Source organism: Silurus meridionalis, chromosome 8 (genome assembly GCF_014805685.1).
Source record: "Silurus meridionalis isolate SWU-2019-XX chromosome 8, ASM1480568v1, whole genome shotgun sequence".
In the NCBI taxonomy this organism is placed as follows: Eukaryota; Metazoa; Chordata; class Actinopteri; order Siluriformes; family Siluridae; genus Silurus; species Silurus meridionalis.
This window is the reverse complement of record NC_060891.1, coordinates 22,432,925-22,454,316: the sequence shown is the minus strand read 5'-3', so window position 1 is coordinate 22,454,316 and position 21,392 is coordinate 22,432,925. Positions and strand designations below refer to the sequence as shown.

The 21,392-nt window shown below is 36.2% G+C and overlaps 1 protein-coding gene across 3 annotated transcripts in view; it reads left to right on the top strand.

Annotated features, from left to right (window-relative positions):
• alk (ALK receptor tyrosine kinase) overlaps nucleotides 1-21,392 on the top strand; it is a 457,491-nt gene that overhangs the window by 291,977 nt on the left and 144,122 nt on the right. For all 3 annotated transcript variants that reach the window (XM_046855620.1, XM_046855619.1, XM_046855621.1), the window contains one exon: nucleotides 9,704-9,905. In XM_046855620.1, the coding sequence (XP_046711576.1) occupies nucleotides 9,704-9,905 (202 nt within the window). The remainder of the gene's footprint in view (nucleotides 1-9,703; nucleotides 9,906-21,392) is intronic.

The following is a 21,392-nucleotide window of genomic DNA, read 5'->3' as shown; positions in this document are numbered from 1 at the left end:
TAAGTTTTGTTTCCTAATGCTGGTAAAAGCTACCCCTCTGCATGGCAGTAGTAAAAAAGAATATAGGTAACAAAGCTAATTTTATCACATAGCTTGCGCATCCAGAGGCATTTGGGCAAATAACCATAAAAGTGCAAATGCGATGTTCGACTATTATCAACCTCTTGTGCCTGAAAACAGATTCCTATAAAAGCAGTCTCAGTGGACAGGAGTGACACTGATCTCAGCACAAAGACAACAATAAACAGCTTCCTCACATGGTACTTTAGCTACAGGCACAGCGAGCCACAGCGTTTTATTGCACAAACCTGTCAGCTTACATGACCACAAGCTGCATAGACACCAATGGACTGCTGTCTCACCAGAGGGATGTAAGGAACAGGAAGACTGAAACAGCTTTCCTGGTACCACATCTGTAATTTAGATGCAGAACAATGACATGTTTTTATATAAAAAAATAGATTGATCGGATTATTGCTCGTCATTATCGATGGATAAATGAATAAATGAGAGATACCACTGAGTGCTATCCTAGCATATAACAAAGAAAATTATAAATGTGTAGCAAAGACATAAAATCTAAAGATCCAAAGCGAAAAGATAACTATGAAAACTATGAATAATATATAAGATGTCTTTATAATTTCTTGGTTGAAAAAATACAGAGAAATGGAAAAAAATTGCACTGAGTTTTAACAATAAAATTAATTTATTCTCCTCAATAGAAAAACAACCAAACTTTCAACATTTTAGAGTGTAGGAATGAAAAATAATCTAGATTTTTTTGTCTCACATTTTATAGGTTGTATTGTTACACAACTATGTTAAAACAGTTTTCTCTTCAGTAGCTTTAAAATGACACCAGCTTTAAAATGACGAAAACAGCATTTTGCTGTTTTCAACAGTGCCTGAGGAAGAAGTAGTAGAAAAGGCATTTTATCTGACTTTGGAGCTCTATTTACAGTTAAAAGAATGGTTAAAGTGCTGATACATATCTCTTCATGTTTCAATTGATTGAGCAGCAGTTTTTTGGGGGAAGCTTTGTTTATTCAATATAATTTTTTTCTTCATTTAATTCTTGTTTAAAATTTTATATAGATCTAAACAATCTGGGAAAGGGAAAAAAGATTTTTTTTTGTTGCTGTTGTCATTGTTGTTAAAATTGTAGGATATCGTGAAGGTGATTGTTCTATAGTTTTCCAAAAATAAAAATAAAAAAGGTTAGATGGTGGTCTAGTGGTTAGGATGCGGCGCTCACATCGCTGCGGCCCGGGTTCGATCCCTGATCAGGGAACCAACCCCAGCCATTAGGGTTTCACAAGCCTTAGTGCTGGTCCCAAGCCCGGATAAATGTGGAGGGTTGCGTTAGGAAGGGCATCCAGTGTAAAAACATGTGCCAAATCAAACATGCGGATGGTCCGCTGTGGCGACCCCTAACGGGAGAAGCCGAAAGAAAGTTTTTTATATTACAAAAAAATTTATGTTTGAAATAAATAACAATTAAGAAAATAAATACCCACATGCATGTTTTCATATTATTTTGTTAAATTGAATGATCATCCACAGTAGTACTCTCAGAGCTGGACTGCATGTCCCAGCAGTGCTTACCTACAAAATTATGGCCTCATCCAGGATATAAATCCTCTCTGTTGCAGTGAAGCATTTTTTTACACAGATTTTCAATACATGTGTTACAGATAGTACTTGTGCTGGTAGTGCTGTTTCAGAGAACATTAGAGAGAGAAAGGCTTTGAACATGATATCCCATAGACATTCAGTTAGTTGTTTGCTCTGATGCTACATGACTTTTTTGTTATTTTTTTTATTTTTATCTCAGCTTTGGAGATGGAGTTGAGAGTGTCTTTTGGTGCTTTTTTTGTTTCTGCCAATCTTTGTTGTGCTTGACATGGCCTTTTGTTTCGTACATCACAGAGACTGATGGAGATCAAAGGTTTCTGGTGTCAGACAATGATTCTGGGAACCGAAAATAAGGTAGCAAATATGAATCAAACAAACAGGTGTTGAGTGCATGGAGATAAAACAGTGCAGTGTGATCAGTGCAATGAGCATGGCCATATACTGGAGTAGAGCCTCTTATGAGACTCAATTCTTCACATCTTCAGAGGACACAGGGCATTTTATCTTGTAGTATATATCGGGCTTTTAGAAGATATCCATACATTTTGGATGTGGGGAAAAAAATTATGCCGACTCAGGTGTATTTAAATGTATTTCCAGTAAACATTTGTGCACTTTCAAAACTAACGGGTCAAGATCCAGAAAACACGTAAATATAATTAAATTAGTTTGTTATGTGAAACTTTATGCAGATAATTTTTTGTGTCATTTAGATGATCTTTGCTAATAGAAACAAAACAAAAGGCTAAATCTTTAGGATTCTAAACTTTCACTTGATCCAGTACATCCTGTAATGACCTTATTACTCCAGTAAATGTAAAAATACTCCTTTTAAATTTGTATTAAAGTAAAAATACAAAGTACTTGCTCTCGAATGCACTTAAGTATCAAAAGTAAAAGTACCGTAATTTCCAGGCTATTAAGCGCACCCATATATAAGCCGCACCCACTGAATTTTACAAAGATTTTTATTTTGAACATAAATAAGCCTAAGTAAGTCTACACTGAAACTAATGAACTTTACACAGGATTTAGCGACAGTGTCTGTTACATGGTGTAACGGGTGAAATATGTTGTGGCTCCTTTAAGAGCAGAGCGGTATTTTGGGAATAGCCTGCCGCCACTATTTCTGCATGTGTGCAAGACCGAGGAATATGTCCTTATTATTTTCTGATGCTCATTTCTTTGACTAACCCGTAACGCTGTTGCCAAGAAAAATAAAAAAGCACGAGTTTTGGAAACCTGTCTGTGCTTCTATGATTTCTGTTGCAACTGGATATGGCGAGCTATCCCTTATCCCAGACTCAACACGCTACAACGGCTTGTATCTAAACAGTAGCCGACCAAGAAAGTCATTGTTCACTGTCTTCCTCCTTCCTTTCACAACTATTTCTCTCGGGAGTTTTTCTTTTGGCTTCATTGTTCGTTTAAAAAAAAAACTTTTTTCCTCCCGATGCCGTGCAGCTCAGAACATAGGTGAGGTGCGTTTTTTCGTTTCCCTTTCGGAAATTTCATTGGTCTAATGGTATGTCGCTCAGTTTTTGGCTTGAGGTTTGTGAAACCCAGGAAAAATTAATAAATAAGCCATTTCGTTGTTTAAGCTGCGGGGTTCGAAACGTGGGAAAAAAGTAGCGGCTTATAGTCTAAAAAATATGGTACTGGTCTATAAGAACTATACTGTGATCATTTCTACAATTCAATGTTCCATGCTTCTAAACTTCAAACCTTTTTAACGGAACTTTCTATTGTTGCAAACACACAGTAGGAGAACCCTTACTCCAAACTCTTGCCAGAACCTTTAAATTATGCTTGTGACTTTGAGACAGGGTTACATTTGTGCACAATTTATATCATACACTTCAAACTCGAGATTAGAAAGTACGTTATTACACTTTAAAATGCCCACCAGTGATCCTAGATTTGCGTTATGGACTCCATTTATACATCTCTAAATCACTGTATTGTGTTTAATGTGGCAAATTGTGAGTATAGAACAGACAAAAACTGCAAAGGGTTTAGTTGCTGTGACTCATCCCAGGTTTAAATTCAATTGGGAGTCATCTTTTGTCATGTCATTATACAGTATAAATATTGGATTGTGCTCATCCTTCTTTACATTTTCATAAATGTAAGTGGTGGGTTGTAGGTTCCATGGTGGTCTAGTGGTTAGGATGCTTTTTTTTCATGCATTACGGTTGACCTAAAGATTTTAAATTAAGACTAACTGTGTTTTTTGCAGTGGGCAAGAAAACGCAAAAGTATACATTGTTCATGAAAAAGCGAAACAACTGGTTTGAACTGTTCTGAGTGACTTTTCCTCGCAGTGTCCAGCTTTTCTTTAAAAGTCCATCTTGTAAATATCCTCTAAAAATGTATCTGCAAGCAAATCAAATCCTTCTCCTCTGTCAGCATTGTGGAACGAAAATACAGCTATTAAATCTACATGAATATATTTGAGCTAATTTTTTTTTTTGGCATTTTATTCAAGGCCTTTGAAAATACACTATCGAATCATAAAAACAAATTGTGTTCATGCAACTCAATTCACTCACCTGGAACCCATACAGACATCTAAAATTCTGTGATACTTTTTCCTCCTCGTTTTTTTCTCCAGTGTATAAAAAAACGATAAAACACTTTATGACATGCTGTTCGAAAATCAATACTTTGGGACGTTAGAGGCGCCATGCCATGGCAGATTTTTCTTCATGTATTATTCTTCACTTATCTGACATGCAAAAGCTTTATCATTCATGCCTATTGCCACCTAGATTGCTTATGATTGTTCTCCAAAAAAAAAGACATTTTAATTAGTTATTTTCTCTTTTCCCTTAAAAGAAAATTACATTTAAAATGGAATAGAAAAGTTCTTTTTTCCATTTCCTCATGCAATGACAAAGGCGCCAAATGTTCTAAATAAGATGGAAATAACATGGAAATAACTTCACGGTTTAGGGTGTTTCCGAGATATTTATTTGGGCTCACTAGAGGGAGATGTTTGTGTGGGGCTGTTTAGTCATGCTTTTGGCTTGAAATTAGTTTTCTCCTCCCTTAATTGTTCCCTACAAAATTTAAACCTGTTTTAGTAATATGCTGTGATCTACATTTAAAAGTATGGCTAATGATAAATTAAATATAAATATAGGCTTCTCATTACAATGGAAGTGTAATTATTTATTTATAATTCTTTTTTTATACTTTTTTTTCCCCATGTTTCCTGTGCAGAATGCCAGACTTGCAAACACTGGCACATTTTTTTGGCATTCTGTCAAGTCAAAGCTTTGCGCTGATTAAATTTGTAATGGTGCATGGGAATGAGGAGGTGTGCTTTCCTGCTGTTGATTATAATTTTTTTTTTTCGTTGAAACTATCAGTCAGGAGGCAAATTGTCTTGTAGCAGTTGGCTGGACTGATAGCACGTAAGTAATTTACTTCCTACCTTATGATAAACGTGAATGTATTGCAAAAGATTTGCTTGGCAAATTAAAAAAAGAAAAAAAAAATAGCTGCAGAAGTTTAAGATCCCAGTTCTGTCCTAATGGTGTCACACTTGTGAGTTATCTACTTTGGCAGTAACGCAATGCCACTATGAGTGTAACCTAAACTTGAACGTTTATTTATTTATCATTTTTTTATATTTAATCTTTTTTATTTAATACACAGAACTAGAAATGGTCTGTATCCTGAAATGGCAATCTATATTATTTCATATTTGTATTCCAATGCATTTATATTCAGTTAAATTCCTAGAATTACTGACCGATTTAATTAAAGACCCGTATCACCTGCTCAATGATGCAACTACAGAATCAGCCAATCATATGGAAGCAGTACAATGCATGAAATCATGCAGAAACAGGTCTAGTGCTTCTGGTAATACTCACATCAAGCATTAGAATAAGGAATATGTGATCTCGGTCATTCTGACAATGGCATGGTTGTTCATACCAGATACCGATTTGAGTATTTTTGAAGCGGTTGATCTTCTGAGTTACACAAAAACGGTGAGGGCAAATGTTCAGTAGCAGCTCTGCAGGAGAAAATGATGTGTTACTGATATACCTGTTTGGCTATTTGCCTTTGACTTTTCAATGAATTCAAAATTCATCAACTATGTAGCTGTGTTTAAAACGTTGGATTCTTTGATCAGAAGGTTGTGTGTTCAAGTGCCAAGCACCACCAGGATGCCACTGGTGGGCTTTGGAGCAAAGCTCCTAACCCTCAACATCCCAGCTGTGTAAATGATATGAGCTAAACTATTTTCTTCAGACGTTTTTTTTTACATCTTTCTTAGTTGAACTCTGTTTGGCACAATCTGTAATACACAAAAAAAAAAAAAAAAAAAAAAAAATAATAATAATAATAATAATAATAATTAATTAACAGGTCTAAATGTCACATTTATATTTACTTTTACCCATAATTTATTGTCACCAGCCGATGTAATGTTTTTTGAAAGAAAAATGCTAATTGCTTTTATTTATTTTTTTTAAATTCCCATTAGTAACAAAGCATGTATTCAAAGTACTTTAATGTGGTTAAGCTTAAAGATCAGAAGACTATATTAGGTTCTTCTAAACTACCAAAACTGAACAGTCTTCAGCTTTGTGTAAGCATCCGATAAGTTTATTCCAAAGTTTAGTATTTTTTTGCTATTTCTTTTATACTGGCTAGTGTGTTCACCATGCAATAAGAGGCCTAAAAGCTTTAATAGGTTCCTGTGTTTACTGCATGAGGTACTTTGTGCAGCCAGCATGGTTATAGAAATGTGTAGCCTGTGGAACTTCCTGGAAAAATGCCCCAGAGCAGCCCATGCTTTTTCTGACAGTGTATTGGAACCATGGATATAGCACTTGGGTCTATAATGGGCTCCAGTTAAAATTAGCAGCAAGATAAAATAAATACTATTTAGAAAAAAATCATCATAGAAAAAGTGGATAAACACGCTTTCATAAGGGTACAAATGAGGCTACTGTTTTCTTAGTCCCCTGGACCATTTCAGACAGTATTTTAATTCAGCCACTTTTATATTTCAGAACTTTGCATTTCTTTTTTCCTTTTATTTATTTTTTGGTCCAACTCTGTTAACCCAGCAAATTGAGAATTCCACCATGTCGCATTTAAAAGGCTGCATTTAAATTGCTAAATGGCTGAAGTAGATTCACAAAGATTCACAAATTGGCCTCATTTGTGAAACCTGGGCTGAAGAAATTGGTGTGAAATACTTTCATGCGCACCTTTCCTTTTTTTTCTCTCATGTTTGCAGCATTCGGGTTTGCTGCTTTTGGATAGTTAAGTGTTCTGTTTTAAGGATTTACAAAAAGAAAAAAAAAAAAAAAAGTTCTCAGTTCTAAATGTCACATTTACACAGAAATTTACACACACCCTGTTTTCCTTTTTGTCCTCAATAACAAGTCCAAGTGTTCACATTTTTCGGTAAGAATAACGAACCTTTCAGATAAGCAGCATACTTTGTTACAAATGTGCTTCCGAGTGTTTTGCAAGTTTATGTTGGCACCAGCTTTTTGTGGGTGTGGATTTTCCAGCATTTTACTCTTATTGACGAGTGACATTTGAATAAACAGCTCTACAAAAGTACAGATATTCGGCAAAAAAAAACTACATCCAGAACACTCTCCCAAATTCACACGACTGCAGACTCTAATTCAAGGAGCTGTTAATTTATCAATTCATTAAGTTATAAGTCGTATAAGATTACCCAAACCTCAAATATTAGTTACAAATTAATATATGAACTAAGGAAGTAAAGAAAGGAAATCAAGATTTCTGGTACAGGAAAGTAAGATGCCATTCTTTAAAGAATATAATAGTGTAATTATTGCCATTTTTGGGGATAAAATACTTCAGGACATGCTGTTATCAGAATATAATACACTAATATCAGGCCTCACAAAACATCATTTGGATTTTTTTGGTTACATTAAACACACAATGCTTCATTCTAGACATAACATCTATAATCAACCCAACATAACAACACTTTTGTGTCACATATGGCTAACCAGAATAAATGTGATATCGCTTATATGACAGAACTGGAGCGGAGAAACCCTGAGATAATGAGCTTCACTAGACCTGAGACCAAACATACACTTCAGCCAACTTAATTATACCCAAAGCAGAAAGATTGTCCATATTGTTTTCTCAGTTTCATTACACTATTGCCATCACCTAACTTTTCGCATATATATATATATATATATATATATATATATATATATATATATATATATATATATATATATATATATAACAATGAACAGTGCTATTGAACAGCAAATTTTGATTGTCCTATAGACCTTTCACTAAAATGGCATTTAGTTTTAGTTATATTTTATTTTATTTTATAGTTAACTTAATACTACAGTAAAACCCCTTTGGACGAGCATAATTCGTTCGTGAATATTGCTCGTAGGTCCATTTGCTCGTATGTTCAAAATAGTTTTCCCCATAAGAATGAATGTAAAAGTGATTTAATCCGTTCCGAGATCTCATTTGTTTGCTTATTTCTGCACTTAAAAAGTATTTGTAGCCTATTTTAACAAACAAATACACCTCAAATCACCGTATGGTAAACATAATTTAACACTTACCCATGTGGTAGTGGTTGATTCGTACTTTTTGACTATTTCCTTCTTGGTTTCAATGGTAATTCTATTTACTTTCATTTTCGCAGCACCATCACTGATTTTCTTGGGAGACATTTTTCAAGATTTCTAGTGAAATAAAAATATAACAGTAAAAAAGTTAGTTTTTGCTGCACTTAACAACGAGAGCGACCGACTGATGCTACCCTCGGCCAAAAGCGGGGAACCGGCAGCGTGGGTTTGCTTGTGCCTTCGAAATTTGCTTGCAAAATAGGGTCAAATTTTGCGAGCAAGGTTGCTCGTATCTTTGTTCATGCTCATACTATTAGTTGCTCGTACAACAGGGTTTTACTGTATAAGATTATAGCCAACTAAATCTGCTAAATCGAATAAATCTACTGTAAGTATTTCCCTACATTTGCCATTCAGTCTTAATGATTTAACAAGTTCTTGCATGTGCCAGCCAGTCTCTTAAATTGCATTGATAATTTGTCGAGGATTTTGAACAATCAGATGAGTCCTTTAGAGGGACCTGCATGAACTTGGGTACCAAATGCGATTTGTGGAAGGAAATCAGCCAACATTAAATGACAATGTTTCAAATAGCTAATTACATCTTACTGTAGATTTCACAAAGCTGTAATTACCAACAACAGTTTTGCAACCAAGTACTAATACTACTAGCTTGTGGGGTCAGAATACTGAATACTTTTCCCCATGGACGATTTATCTTTAAAAATACCCTTTTTATGATTTAGTCGAAGAAGACATTATATACTGAACAATGATCATTTTGCCCATAGTTTATTGATTTCATATTTTTCATTTCCCAGAATGTTGTGGGTTTAAACAAGTATTAATCTGAATTTGGATCTCTCAACATATAGGGCTAATATATTGATTATTGATTGATATGACTTCTGATTAAAAAATAACTAAAAATACAGATATTGTTTGAGTACTGGAAATGGGGCATTTGGATGTTTCTTGTCTCTGGTAATGTTTTTATTTTTCTTCTCGTTAAAATAAGGCCTTGCTGCCCTTTTGCCTTTCTTCTTTCCTCTGAAAAAAAATGTACCGAATGAAGGAGCTTTATATATCAGTGAGGGAGAGAGAGAAAGAGAAAGAGAGAGAGAGAGAGAGAGAGAGAGAGATTTCTAAATCAAAGCCCACAGAGAGAGCTTTGATTTCTCCCCTCTCTTTCATTATTTCTTTCTTACTTTTTGTGTGCTGTCATTTCATTCCCCCCAGCCATGTCTTCGGCTTTTTGTGCAAATTTTGGTGTTTGAGCTCCAGGCTTCATATTTGGATTCACTAGTAGTCCAGAGCGAGGCATTCTCTTGAGATGCCTCCAGCAAACACATAGATTCTTTCCAAATAAAAAAAGAAAAATGACAGACTTTAATTAACAGATTAATTCATTCATTTAACACTTTCCTATTTAATTTGATTTTCAGGTCGCTTTGTGTTAGTGAACGGCTCAGCTGTGGGAGGACCCTGGGTTCTAAGTCCATGGCTTCGGTCTATCCATCGACCCTGTGGGTTGGACGTGACTGTATTTCTGCACCCCAGGCAAAAAGGCCGCTACAAAGTATGGCTCATTGAGCGAGACAAACCACCACAGGTTCTTCTGACCACAGAGCCTCCCCACATTACAGGGTGAGTCTTCCAGCATTGCAAACTTCTACCCAGGCTCTTCTCTTTGTTTACTCTGAGTTATCAATTTGAAATGAATTTAGAATTCACAAGACACTTGTTTTATTGCTTTCCCAATTTGGATTTTGGATTTTGTTAGATTTATAGCTTGGAAAACTGCATACACATTGTTAAGCCATGCTTAATGAAGACCTATAGGGAAAAGTGTTTATTTCTGACTAGTCAAGCAGTCCTCCTCAATACCCTGGATAACACTCTGCCAGATGTTTGGACTGAAGGATGATTCTAGCCAAAGATGCTATTATATTTGTGTGCATATGACTGATAGATAAGACCCCTGATTTAGCTTTTTTTTAGGGTTAGGGTTAGGGTTAGCAAAATGAAAAGTATGAAATAGGGAGCAGGCATTAGAAAGGAATGCTTTACATGAGGAATGACAAATACATTTTTTTGTTGTTTTGCTAGCTGGCTTATATTTTGAGACTTGCTGTGTTCTAGACTGAATATACATTTACACACACACACACGCACACACACACACACACACACACACATCTATCTATCTATCTATCTATCTATCTATCTATCTATCTATCTATCTATCTATCTATCTATCTATCTATCTATATATATATATATATATATATATATATATATATATATAACTGAAAAAGAATAGCATGGTGTTAAGTCACATGAACTGGGGTTCAATGCACTTCCTTTAGTCTAATCAAGCGCCTCTTTTTTCCCAGGCACCTAAACTGGAATACATAACTCATAATTATTGCACACTATAATATACATGTGCGAAGCACGCATCATGTCCTTCGTTCTATGTTTCAGCTTTCCGTCAGGGGAAAAGTGTGTTTTTAGAGTGTCGCTGATGGGATCAGAGCGAAGGTTGCTGTTCTCATTTGTAGTTGGCAGCAGTTTCCCGCCTACTCCACATCCCCCCTCCCCAAAGGGCCAACCTCAACTCCTCACTGCACACAGTGGGGTGGGAAAACAAAAGTGACAAAAATAGCTCAGCTGAGTTACAGTCTCTTTTGTATGCTCTCATCTCTGTACTTTGCCCATATTTCACGTAATGCACAAAACAGCCCAAAAGACTTTCCAGTCCAAGTGCATTACTGATACATTTTCTTCCTGGATGTACTTGTTGGTTTTGACTGCTTGTACTTGTCAAATCGCACATAACAGATATATATATATATATATATATATATATATATATATATATATATATATATATATATATATATATATATATATATATATATACACAATATATTTGACTCAAATTTGAGCTTTTCCTCATATATTATATTTATATTTATATATATATATATATATATATATATATATATATATATATATATATATATATATATATATATATATTTTTTTTTAATTCTTACTATTTATCTAACTCTTTAGGTTTATTTTTCCTGATTTATAAAAAAAAAGTAATAACGACCCTGTTTTTGTGTTTACGTTCGAACATTCTGTTTTTCACACACAACATACTTAGAGAGGTACATATTTTTAAGGGCAGTCTTCATAATACTTGCAACAGGTAAAAAAAAGTAAGGATTTTTTACAAATGCTTTCTTTAGAAGCATAGATAGATGGACAAAGGGAAGCAATTTTTTTACTATTGATTCTGTTCTTACCTACAATTTTTTACATTTTTGTAAATAATGCCCCAAATGGCACCCAATTCCCATCTTAAATTTGCAAACAAATCTCTAAAATGTAGAGTTCTTTGAAACTGGAAAAGCTTCCAGTTAACTTTCTATATTATAGCTGATGATTTGCAATATTGCGGAATAGGCAAAAGACAGGCAAAATTACACATATATGTAAATGGAAAAAAACCCTGGAGGCTGTTTTTATTTCGGGGATTATATGCATCACAAAGCTCAGAACACCTCAGCACCTCAGCAGCCAAGATGTAGCCTCGCTGTGGAATTCCGTGTCACAAGATTAGCTTGACATTTCTTCCCAGCAGCTAATGCTCAAACGCAACAGCATTTAGAGATGGAGTCATTAAATCCCCACTGAGCACTTAGTGTCAAAGGTCAAAGAATAAAAAGTGTACATGGTTTTGTTATAGGCAGAATCGTGCATCGAGGTGTACTGTATGTCTGCTACAAAGTCCACTGTGGAATTAAGGGTGAAGTGGTCAGGAGCGAATGTGTGTTGTGTTACACTGTGGATATGAGTTAAAACAAGAAGGCTCCAGTGTGAATATTTACTCTGTTTACTGCATTAGGTTTTATTTCTCCATTGAATCTAATCTTCATATTAGATTCCTCTAATGATTATGTTGCTTACCCAAGAATGTGTAATTAATGCCTCTAAATTCATTTCTAAGCTTTAATGATATATCATTAAACCCTTAAGACCTTTAAAATTGTTTTTTACTAAGCCCATGTGTGATATCCAGAAGTTTGTATAGTTCCCAAAAAAGATCACTCACAATGTTTGCCTTCCAGTGAATCCTACACTTTCTGAACAACTTGCAACCGACACTGTGCATAGATGAATATATCAACAACAAAAAAATGTGAATATACAGTAATCCCTCGCCACATCGCGGTTCAGCTTTTGCGGTCTCACTGTTACGCGGGTTTTTACATGGAACATATCTAATTTTGTTTTGCGGATTTTCCGCTGATTTATTTCAATTTTTTTTGTGGTAAAATAAGCATTTTCTAGCCTAAAAAATTCAGCTTTCAAAAGAGTTGTAATGCTTTTCTTGGGTGTGCAGTACATTCATTTCATCATCATCATCATCATCATCATCACCTTCATCGTCATTTTTATCATTCAAGTTGTATCTTCATATAGACTTTTCTATGTTAAAATTGCGTAGGTTTAAGAATATTGAAAGTGTTTAAAAGCAGAGGAAAGGTTTATAAGAGTGTTGGGATGGTTTATAAAGCCTTAAGATATACAGATATTCTGTATACTGTATACATATTAGGTTGCCACTTCATGGATTTTTGCCTATCGCTGGGGGTCTGGAACGTAACCCCCTGCAATAGGAGAAGGATTACTGTAATGTAATTTTGGTGCTTGGGCAGTTACCAGATTGTTTTGTAGTTGCATGGTGAGATCACATTTTACACTACATCTATTTGGTGCAGTTCGGTTGCTACATACACTTATTTTGCACCTTGTACTTGCAACTATTTTCAGTAACTAATTGGAGTTAATACACTGCTGGTAGTGGGGGGGTTGAAAAAATATTTTAAGCAACAGTGCAGACGATTTTTGCAGGTGTTGCAGGTGTTGCAGGTAAAATAGAAAAAAAAGCATTGTATGTCATCAGTTGTAGAACTCTAGGCATGAAAGAAGCTTGATTGTGGTGACTGGCAAGATATGGCAGCCTACCAGTGGAAAGAAGGTGTAAAGGAGAATGATGAATGGTTTTCTGAGTGTGTGACTAGATAAAAATATAAAAAGAGCATGGATTCAAGGTCGATAAGAACTTTCTTGATAAACAGTTAATAGTTAATCAACTTATCCTTGTTGTGGAATTTTTGTTACCCAGTTGCAATCTCGTAATAGAAGGCTAGCAAGTAATGGGAGATGTTTGTGTGTTATTTTTTTTTGATATTGTAAATTCTATCAAATGTAAAATGAAACTTCATTAGTTCATTAGTACCGCTACTAAGATAAGCCTCAGATCATCATTTCTTTTTTTCTGCAAGAGATAGGCAGGTACATTGGAAACACCAATAGGATCAATTAATGAAGCATCTTCATGAAATCAAAATGAAAGAATTTTCAAGCTACGTGTGGATTAAACAATAGACATATAGACAACTTTACCAGGAGAAGTCACATGAAGTAACCCATGGTAACCCATGACTGCACCAAACGCCACACTGCCATATGCAGCTCTAAACACATGCGATGCTGCCACAGTTGTTGACCTCTTCAGTGACAGCGACGAGACATATGGAGAGAAGGAGGATCACCTCACAGTCTGGTGCCAGAACATAAATCTACCTCTAAATGTTGACAAAACAAAATAGATGATTGTTGACTTCAGGTCATCCTGAAGTCACAGATGGGTTCAAAGTAAAAAGAATGATAAGCACCACACTATTTTCCAGGGCGTTCACACCATCACAGAAAACCTCGCTTTGACAACCAACTATGGCTATAAGAGGCCAGCATTGCCTGCATTTTCTCTCCTGTTTTAAGAAAATCATTCCCCAACTGCACCTGACACATTCTCACCACATTCTCTAGCAGCACCATAGAGAGTCTACTGACCGGCTACATCATTGTCATGCTCCGGGAATTGTACCGTTTTAGATCGCAAGCCCCCACAGAGGCTAGTGCTGACAGCTGAACGCATCATCGGTGAGACTTTATCCTTTACAGGGCATCCACATGATTTCCAGTATTGTGTATGATCCCTCCTTTTCCTCCCACAAAATATCCACTTTCTACCATCCAGAACAAGGTGCAGCATTCGTTAAAAGACTGCCTGACTAGGTAAAAGCTTTTAACCCCAGGCTATCAGACTCCTGAACACTGTTTTGCCACCCTCCACAGACATCACCAAGTAACTCCATCCACCCCCCAGACAATTGGACCGACAACTGAAATCAATAATGATGGACATGTCGCTTTGTTCACCCCTTGCACCAACTCATTACAGTACTGCATGGTCTCTTAAACTCAATTCCTTTCAGGTTACTATCACAACCATGACTGTGATGTGGAAGGTAAAGCAGTCAAAAGCAGTGCAGGACATTTTTTAAATACAAATAGCAAACAGATCTGAATTGAAAATAAAAAACCGAAAACAGGCACGGGTCTGGTAAATGTGGAAACAGACCAAACTAGGCTTAAACAGGATTGAAAATGGTACAAAAACAAACAAGAATAAGGGCAATATAAGATCAGAGAGTATCTTTTTAAAAACTGAGTGTGTGAATGTGACTGCGCATTAGTGTGGTAGCAAACCTTCTAATTCTTATACACTGCTCCACTTTTAGATATAACATTGGGAAGAACATTGATTAATCCAGTATCTTCTTTCTAGAAGTTTTTTTTTAATAACTGGGAATTGGGAACTGGAAAAAAAGGCTCCCCTGGTGGTTTAGTGTTTAGGATGCGGTGCTCTCACCGCTGCGCCCCGGGTTCGATCCCCGGTCAGGGAACCAACCCCAGCCACTCTTAGTGCCGGTCCCAAGCCCGGATAAATGGGGAGGCTTGCGTTAGGAAGGGCATCCAGCGTAAAAACATGTGCCAAATCAAACATGTGGATGATCCGCTGTGGCGACCCCTAATGGGAGAAGCCGAAAAAAAGATGTTGTACTGTCAAAAAACGTTGCTGCTCCAATCTTAACATTTTCAAAGACCCACGTAATGACATCTAATAAACGATACAAACTGAAATTGGAGATCCATTTGCTATAACAAAAGTATATGTTTAGAAATATTGTAATATTTAACTTAAATTCACTTACTAAATTGCATCAATAAAAACAGATAAACAAAAGATGATTAAATAAACATCTGTTTGGATCCTACAATGAGTCAGAATGAATCAGGAGCTTGTGACTGAAGGGGAAGATGGGAAATCTGGGGTGGCCATGTTTAGAGACTTTGGCCTAGTGATTGCTGGAAACTGAATTCTCTCAGGAGCTAATATCTGACGTATTAAACAACATTTTCATTCTACATTATGGTTAATGTTATGTTACAGTCATGTTTTTCTTTGTTTTCTCACCACCACTGTACCACTGCCTCTCTGTTTGCTTCTGGATCATGTTGGTCTTTATTAACATCCAGGACTGTGCATGTTATACATGCGTCTTGCATCTTGGGTCTAGGAGAAACACCATGTGCTGACAATAAAAGTCCATGGCTACTTGAAACTAACATGACAACAATGTGAACAATTGCATCATCCACCATTTAAGTTTTCAACTTGAAATTTTACCTCAGGTTCAAAAGCACTTTGCCTGCATGGTTTATAAAGGACTTGACGAAAAAGTGCCCTAATTCTCTAGAATCGTTGTATACTACACAGCTATTTTTTTCTTCCTCTACATACATTATGTCTCAAGACAGACAGTGGGGGAGTAGACGTGGGTGGAATGTGAGGCTCAGTGAAAGCCTTAGAAGACAAAAGAGGACAAAAAAGTCCACATCATTTTTTTCCTCTCAAGATCAAATAAATGTCAGTGCTCAATCATGCATCTGTTTCTTTATTTATTAGTCTAGTATTTTGATTGATCCACCTAATGGACATTATAATAAAGCAGAGAGAGGGTGAGAATGGAAAAGGTCCAGTTTGTTTGGAGAGGAACAGTGCTTTTGACGTTCGAGATCCAAGGTTAATACACTCCTAATAGGACTGCTATGCTGTTTAAAACTCAATACTTCACTTCCATACAGCTTTAAATGACATGTAAAGTAATACTGAAGGTTGGCATCTTTTGAGCGTAAAGGTCTCCTATTACACAAACAACAATTTGGCCGAACCTCTAAGGCTGGCACTGTGCATAACTTTCACTGCTTTCACTCTCTGGTTTACATTAAGATCATTAACACATTGCTTTCTTTATCCTGGACATCACTGTGCTGACATATTGGCTTCTGTTGTTACTTTGTTAAATAAAAATGGTAATGGAGGTAATTCACAATGTCCACAATGAAAGGGAAGAAAAATGCAAATACAAATGTCTGTTTTGCACATTTACTTGAATGTAGCATTAGAATAATGCTGCATATGTCTAGTAATATAAATGTTGCTATACATTTTTATATACAAGCTACATATGGATTATGGATTATGGATATTAAAGCTTAAACCCCCAGCTTTCTGATCAACCCAGAACTTTAACCACTGAGCAACTACTTCCACATGGAATTTTGAATTTCAATGTTCTCTTGATATAATGCTGAGAAATAAATATACTATATATACAAACTGTAAGCACTCAAATCAATATGAAGTATTGCTCAATAGATCTTGTTCTCCTGACATTCCTTGTTATTGTGATTGCTTTCATGGTTTTGATCTTTGTCTCATTTCCTGGTTCCTGATTATTGTGCTTGTGTGTCATAGTCTGCTTGTTGATTGCTTTACTCTTCCATTTTAACAGCGTTTACGTCTTCCCTTGTGTTTTTGGATTTAAAAATCAAGCATTTTAGTCTGCACCTGCAAATAGCTGTACTGCCCAATAAATACCTGAGACTAATAAGAAAGTAACCGAATACAGTAGCTAATTTGTAATGAACAGATAATTTGTTTTAAACTGATATATAACACAAATATAACACATTAAATACTATTTATTTTCATCACACTTTCATGAAAGGTTAGGGTGTGCATCTAAGAACTGGGAATCCATGGGATCAATAGGGGAAATTTTCAGGCCAGAGGTTTTTATGCTCATGTACATTCATTTACTGTACATTTGTGACATTTAGCAGATGCCCTTATCCAGATCAACTTACATTTATCTCATTTATTTATCTTCATACAACTGAACAGCTTGAGGTTAATGGCCTTGCCCAGGAGCCCAGGAATCGCAGCTTGGTGTGACTGGGATTTGAACTCATGATCATCAGATTCAATGTCTTTAATCACTAATCTACCTCCTCCCTCCTCATGAGGGAATGAAAGTGTGTATAAAAACACACACTATATTCATTAACCTTATACATTTACAGCATGCAGTCATCATTAGTTACTGCTTGATCAGGCTACTAGTGTGTGCATGTTTTGGGAAATAAAACCGATTAATTCATTAGAAAAGATTACAAGCAAAAACTAAACAAAAACATAGTCATAACCCATAAATCTGTGTTTTAAAAAATGCATAAATCTGTACTTCATATAAATTATAAACATTAGTATTATTATTAATATTTGAGTAAATTCTAATTTATAGACCATGGAAATCAAATGTTCAGGCTGCACCTACTTGTAGATGAAATCTGATGATATACTTTTTGTATAATAATAATAATGTCGATTATTGCTCTTTTTTATTCAGTCTGGCTCACTGAATTTCTATTATTTCCTCAATTTGAAACCAATTTACACATCACACATCCAAAAGGATCTGCAGTGAATTTATATGCTGTACAGCTGAACCTGAAATACAATCGAGAGATCATCAAATTAACAGTGGGTTTTCAGCAAAATAACTTGCCTGTCACTACATTTTGCGGTTCTTTGTTTGTTACCGGCCTTGTGACTTTTCCTTTTGCCCTCAGTTCATCGTTTAGCCCTTGCCAAAGCTGACTTCTTGCTGTTGAACCCAATGGCAGAGACAGCAGAGCTGATGGGTTCGGGGATGACACAGGCTGCCAGAGTCTGGGAAAAGAGCCAGAAGCTTTATATTCATTCGTAGAGCTCGGAATCTCTCAGCCGAGTACTGTTAAATGACGATTTAATGATGGGAATGGAGACATTGTGCCATCACCTGACCATTATTTTTTACCTTAAATAAATATATTAGCTTTTTGTTAAGTAATCCTTTAATGCTAACAGGAATGGTGTCAAAAAAAAAAAAACACCAACGCCCTAAATCTGCTTTGCTTGCCTCAGAGGGCTGTAATGGGTCCATTTAGTCAAATGAGTACTGACAAGCCACCGTCTGCTTAAAGACACAGGAGATTTGGTGAGAAGGAGAGAGAAATAAAGTTGCCATCAGTTTCAAACATCCCCAATTGAAAGTTTTGTGCCTTTTGAGTGTGTTGTCAAGGTCTGGCGGAACAAAACTATTCTAAAGAACATTCTCCGACCCGTGCTATCCTTTATTATTATTGTTATTTTCGTAATGATAATGTTTGAAGTGTCACTCCTCACTGGATGAGCTTTCCTGTCCCTTTGTATGTTTTGGCAGTGAAGGCTAGACTCCCACAAGTCATCCCATCGTTTTATATGCAAATCTGCTTCCTCCAGCATTGACGCCACTGCCCCAAATGCCGCAGGAGGAACCGAAAGTTGCATTGGGCATAAAAGTGTACCTTATTTTACTTGCTCAACTGTGCAAGAAGTTCAAATTCATCGATGATATCAAACAGACTCATGACAAATATGCAAACATACAAAGACAAGGCTTTTAATGTGCAAGCTGGAAGATTTGCATTAAAGGGGGAAGGGGGGACAAGACTAATGCAGAAAGCCGGGTGCAGGTATTTATGTTCCCAGCCTTCCAGCAGCTGTCCTCATTCTGTCCTTCCAGGTAGAGTCACATGGGAGAAAGAGGGGAAGTTTGACCGGTACACTGGGACCAGATTTACATCTGCAGTGACCTGGACTTCAAATGGAATAAGTTATGAAAAAATGCAAGCACATCAAGTTAAGTCAATTTTTGTTTTGTGTCAGGAAGCTTGTCAAACAAAACGCTGTGCCGCATAATCGTTTCGCGCGGTGATGTGTTGAAAGATCCAAGCTGAAGGATAATAATGTGGTTCTGCAAATGCAAAGGCAGTACTGTGGGTAAAAGTACTAGAGGCTACAAAAAAGAGGTTCAGAAACATCTGATTAGCAATAATTCTGCATCTAAAGCACCTTGTAAAAATCAGGCAATGCCTTTGCCCACCCAAATCGCGCTTATTATGTAGTTTTGGAGAACTTGTAAATATGTAACCTCAGTTTCATAACCTGAACTGATGAGGGATTGTGCTTTTGTAGCCCATCTACCTGAAGATGGATTATTGTGATGCTTTTCTGCTTATCACATTTGTAGAAAGTGGTTACTATTCTTAAGTTACTTTTATTACAGACATTCTGGCTATTCATTGCTGACTTCTTATCAACAAGTGAGACCTGCAGCTCAATAGTGTTGTATGTAGAAGATGTGTATGTAGTAGATCTTTCTGAAACATTCTCAGCAGTTTGTCTGGTACCAGCAACCATGCCACATTCTATCTATCACATCCCTTTATTCCCTTTTGCACATTAAATATATATATATATATATATATATATATATATATATATTGCATACATTTATAGGTTTCTTGAAATACATTGCAATACCATTTTCTAATAAGGCTTCATGTTATGCTCTAGATTCAGATTCTTAAATGGTTTTCATATTTAAATGAATTGTCACTTTAATTATATGAAAATAATTACACTGAGGTTTACTTCAGCAACAGTTGCTTAGTAGTTTATTTTTGCCTATTGAGTGTGTGTTCCCTTTCACAAGGTATTTCTTCTTTTTCTTTCTGTTTCTTTTGGCTGCTCCCGCTAGGGGTCATCACAGCAGATCATCTGTCTCCACATCATCTACATCTGCCTCTTTCAAACCAACTACCTGCATTTTTTCTCTCACCACATTTATAAACCTCCTCCTTGGACTTCCTCTTTTCCTTCTGCCTGGCAGCTCCGTCTTCAGCATTCTCCTACTGATATACCCCATGTCCCTCCTCTGAACATGTCCAAACCATCTCAATCACGGCTCGCTCACCTTTTCTCCAAAACGTGCTACCTGCGCAGTCCCTCTAATAAACTCATTTCTAATCCTGTCCATTCCTTCTATCACAAATCACTCCTGCTATCACTCTTCTCCACCCACTCCACCCTGCCTACACACTTCTATTAATTTGCACTGTTGACTCCAGGGACTTAAACTCATCCACCTTCACCACCTCTTTTTCCTGCAAGCACACCACTCCACTGCCCTCCCTCTCATTCACACATTTTGTCTTGCTCCTACTGATATGCATTCCCCTTTTTGCCAGCATGTACCACCACCTCTCCAGGCCCTTCTTAACCCGCTATGTAATTTTGCCACAAATCACAATATCCAAGGTGTGTGTGTGTGTGTGTGTGTGTGTGTGTATACAGTACATATATATATATATATATATATATATATTACTGATCAGAATGTCGGGTGTTCAAACCCGGGTATCATCAAGCTACCACTCTTGGGGCCCTTTAACAAGCCTCCTTACCGTCTGTGCTCCAGGGATGCAGGCTGACCCTGTGCTCTGACTCCAGCTTCCTACATCATTGGATATATAAAAAAAATAATAATTTCCCTGTGGGATCAAGAATTCTTAAAAAAAAAAACAGGAAAATCTTTGAGAATTTAATACCTCACTGGACATGTAAATGTGTTGAATCTATTAAATAGAAAACCAACTTAAAAGCACTAATATTAAGTCACAGATATGAAAAAGTTTCTCATCCTTAAAATGTTAATTTCGCTTTCCAGAAATAGGCTTCTTTTGGTAGTATTCATGGGCACGAATCAACATATGTCCTTCGTGTAAGTAAACAATGTTCTATTAATTGCGTTCTATTAAAAAAGTTTAAAATGATTAGCCCGAGAGCCAGTTTGTAAATTATCCAGGATGCAAAATTAATTTATAATATATTATTTTTAGCAAAATAATGAGATGTATATCAATTGGTATACATAAAAAAAACAACTTACGGTTCAGTGCTTCTTTTTTCTGTCCAAAGACATAATCACATTGACACAT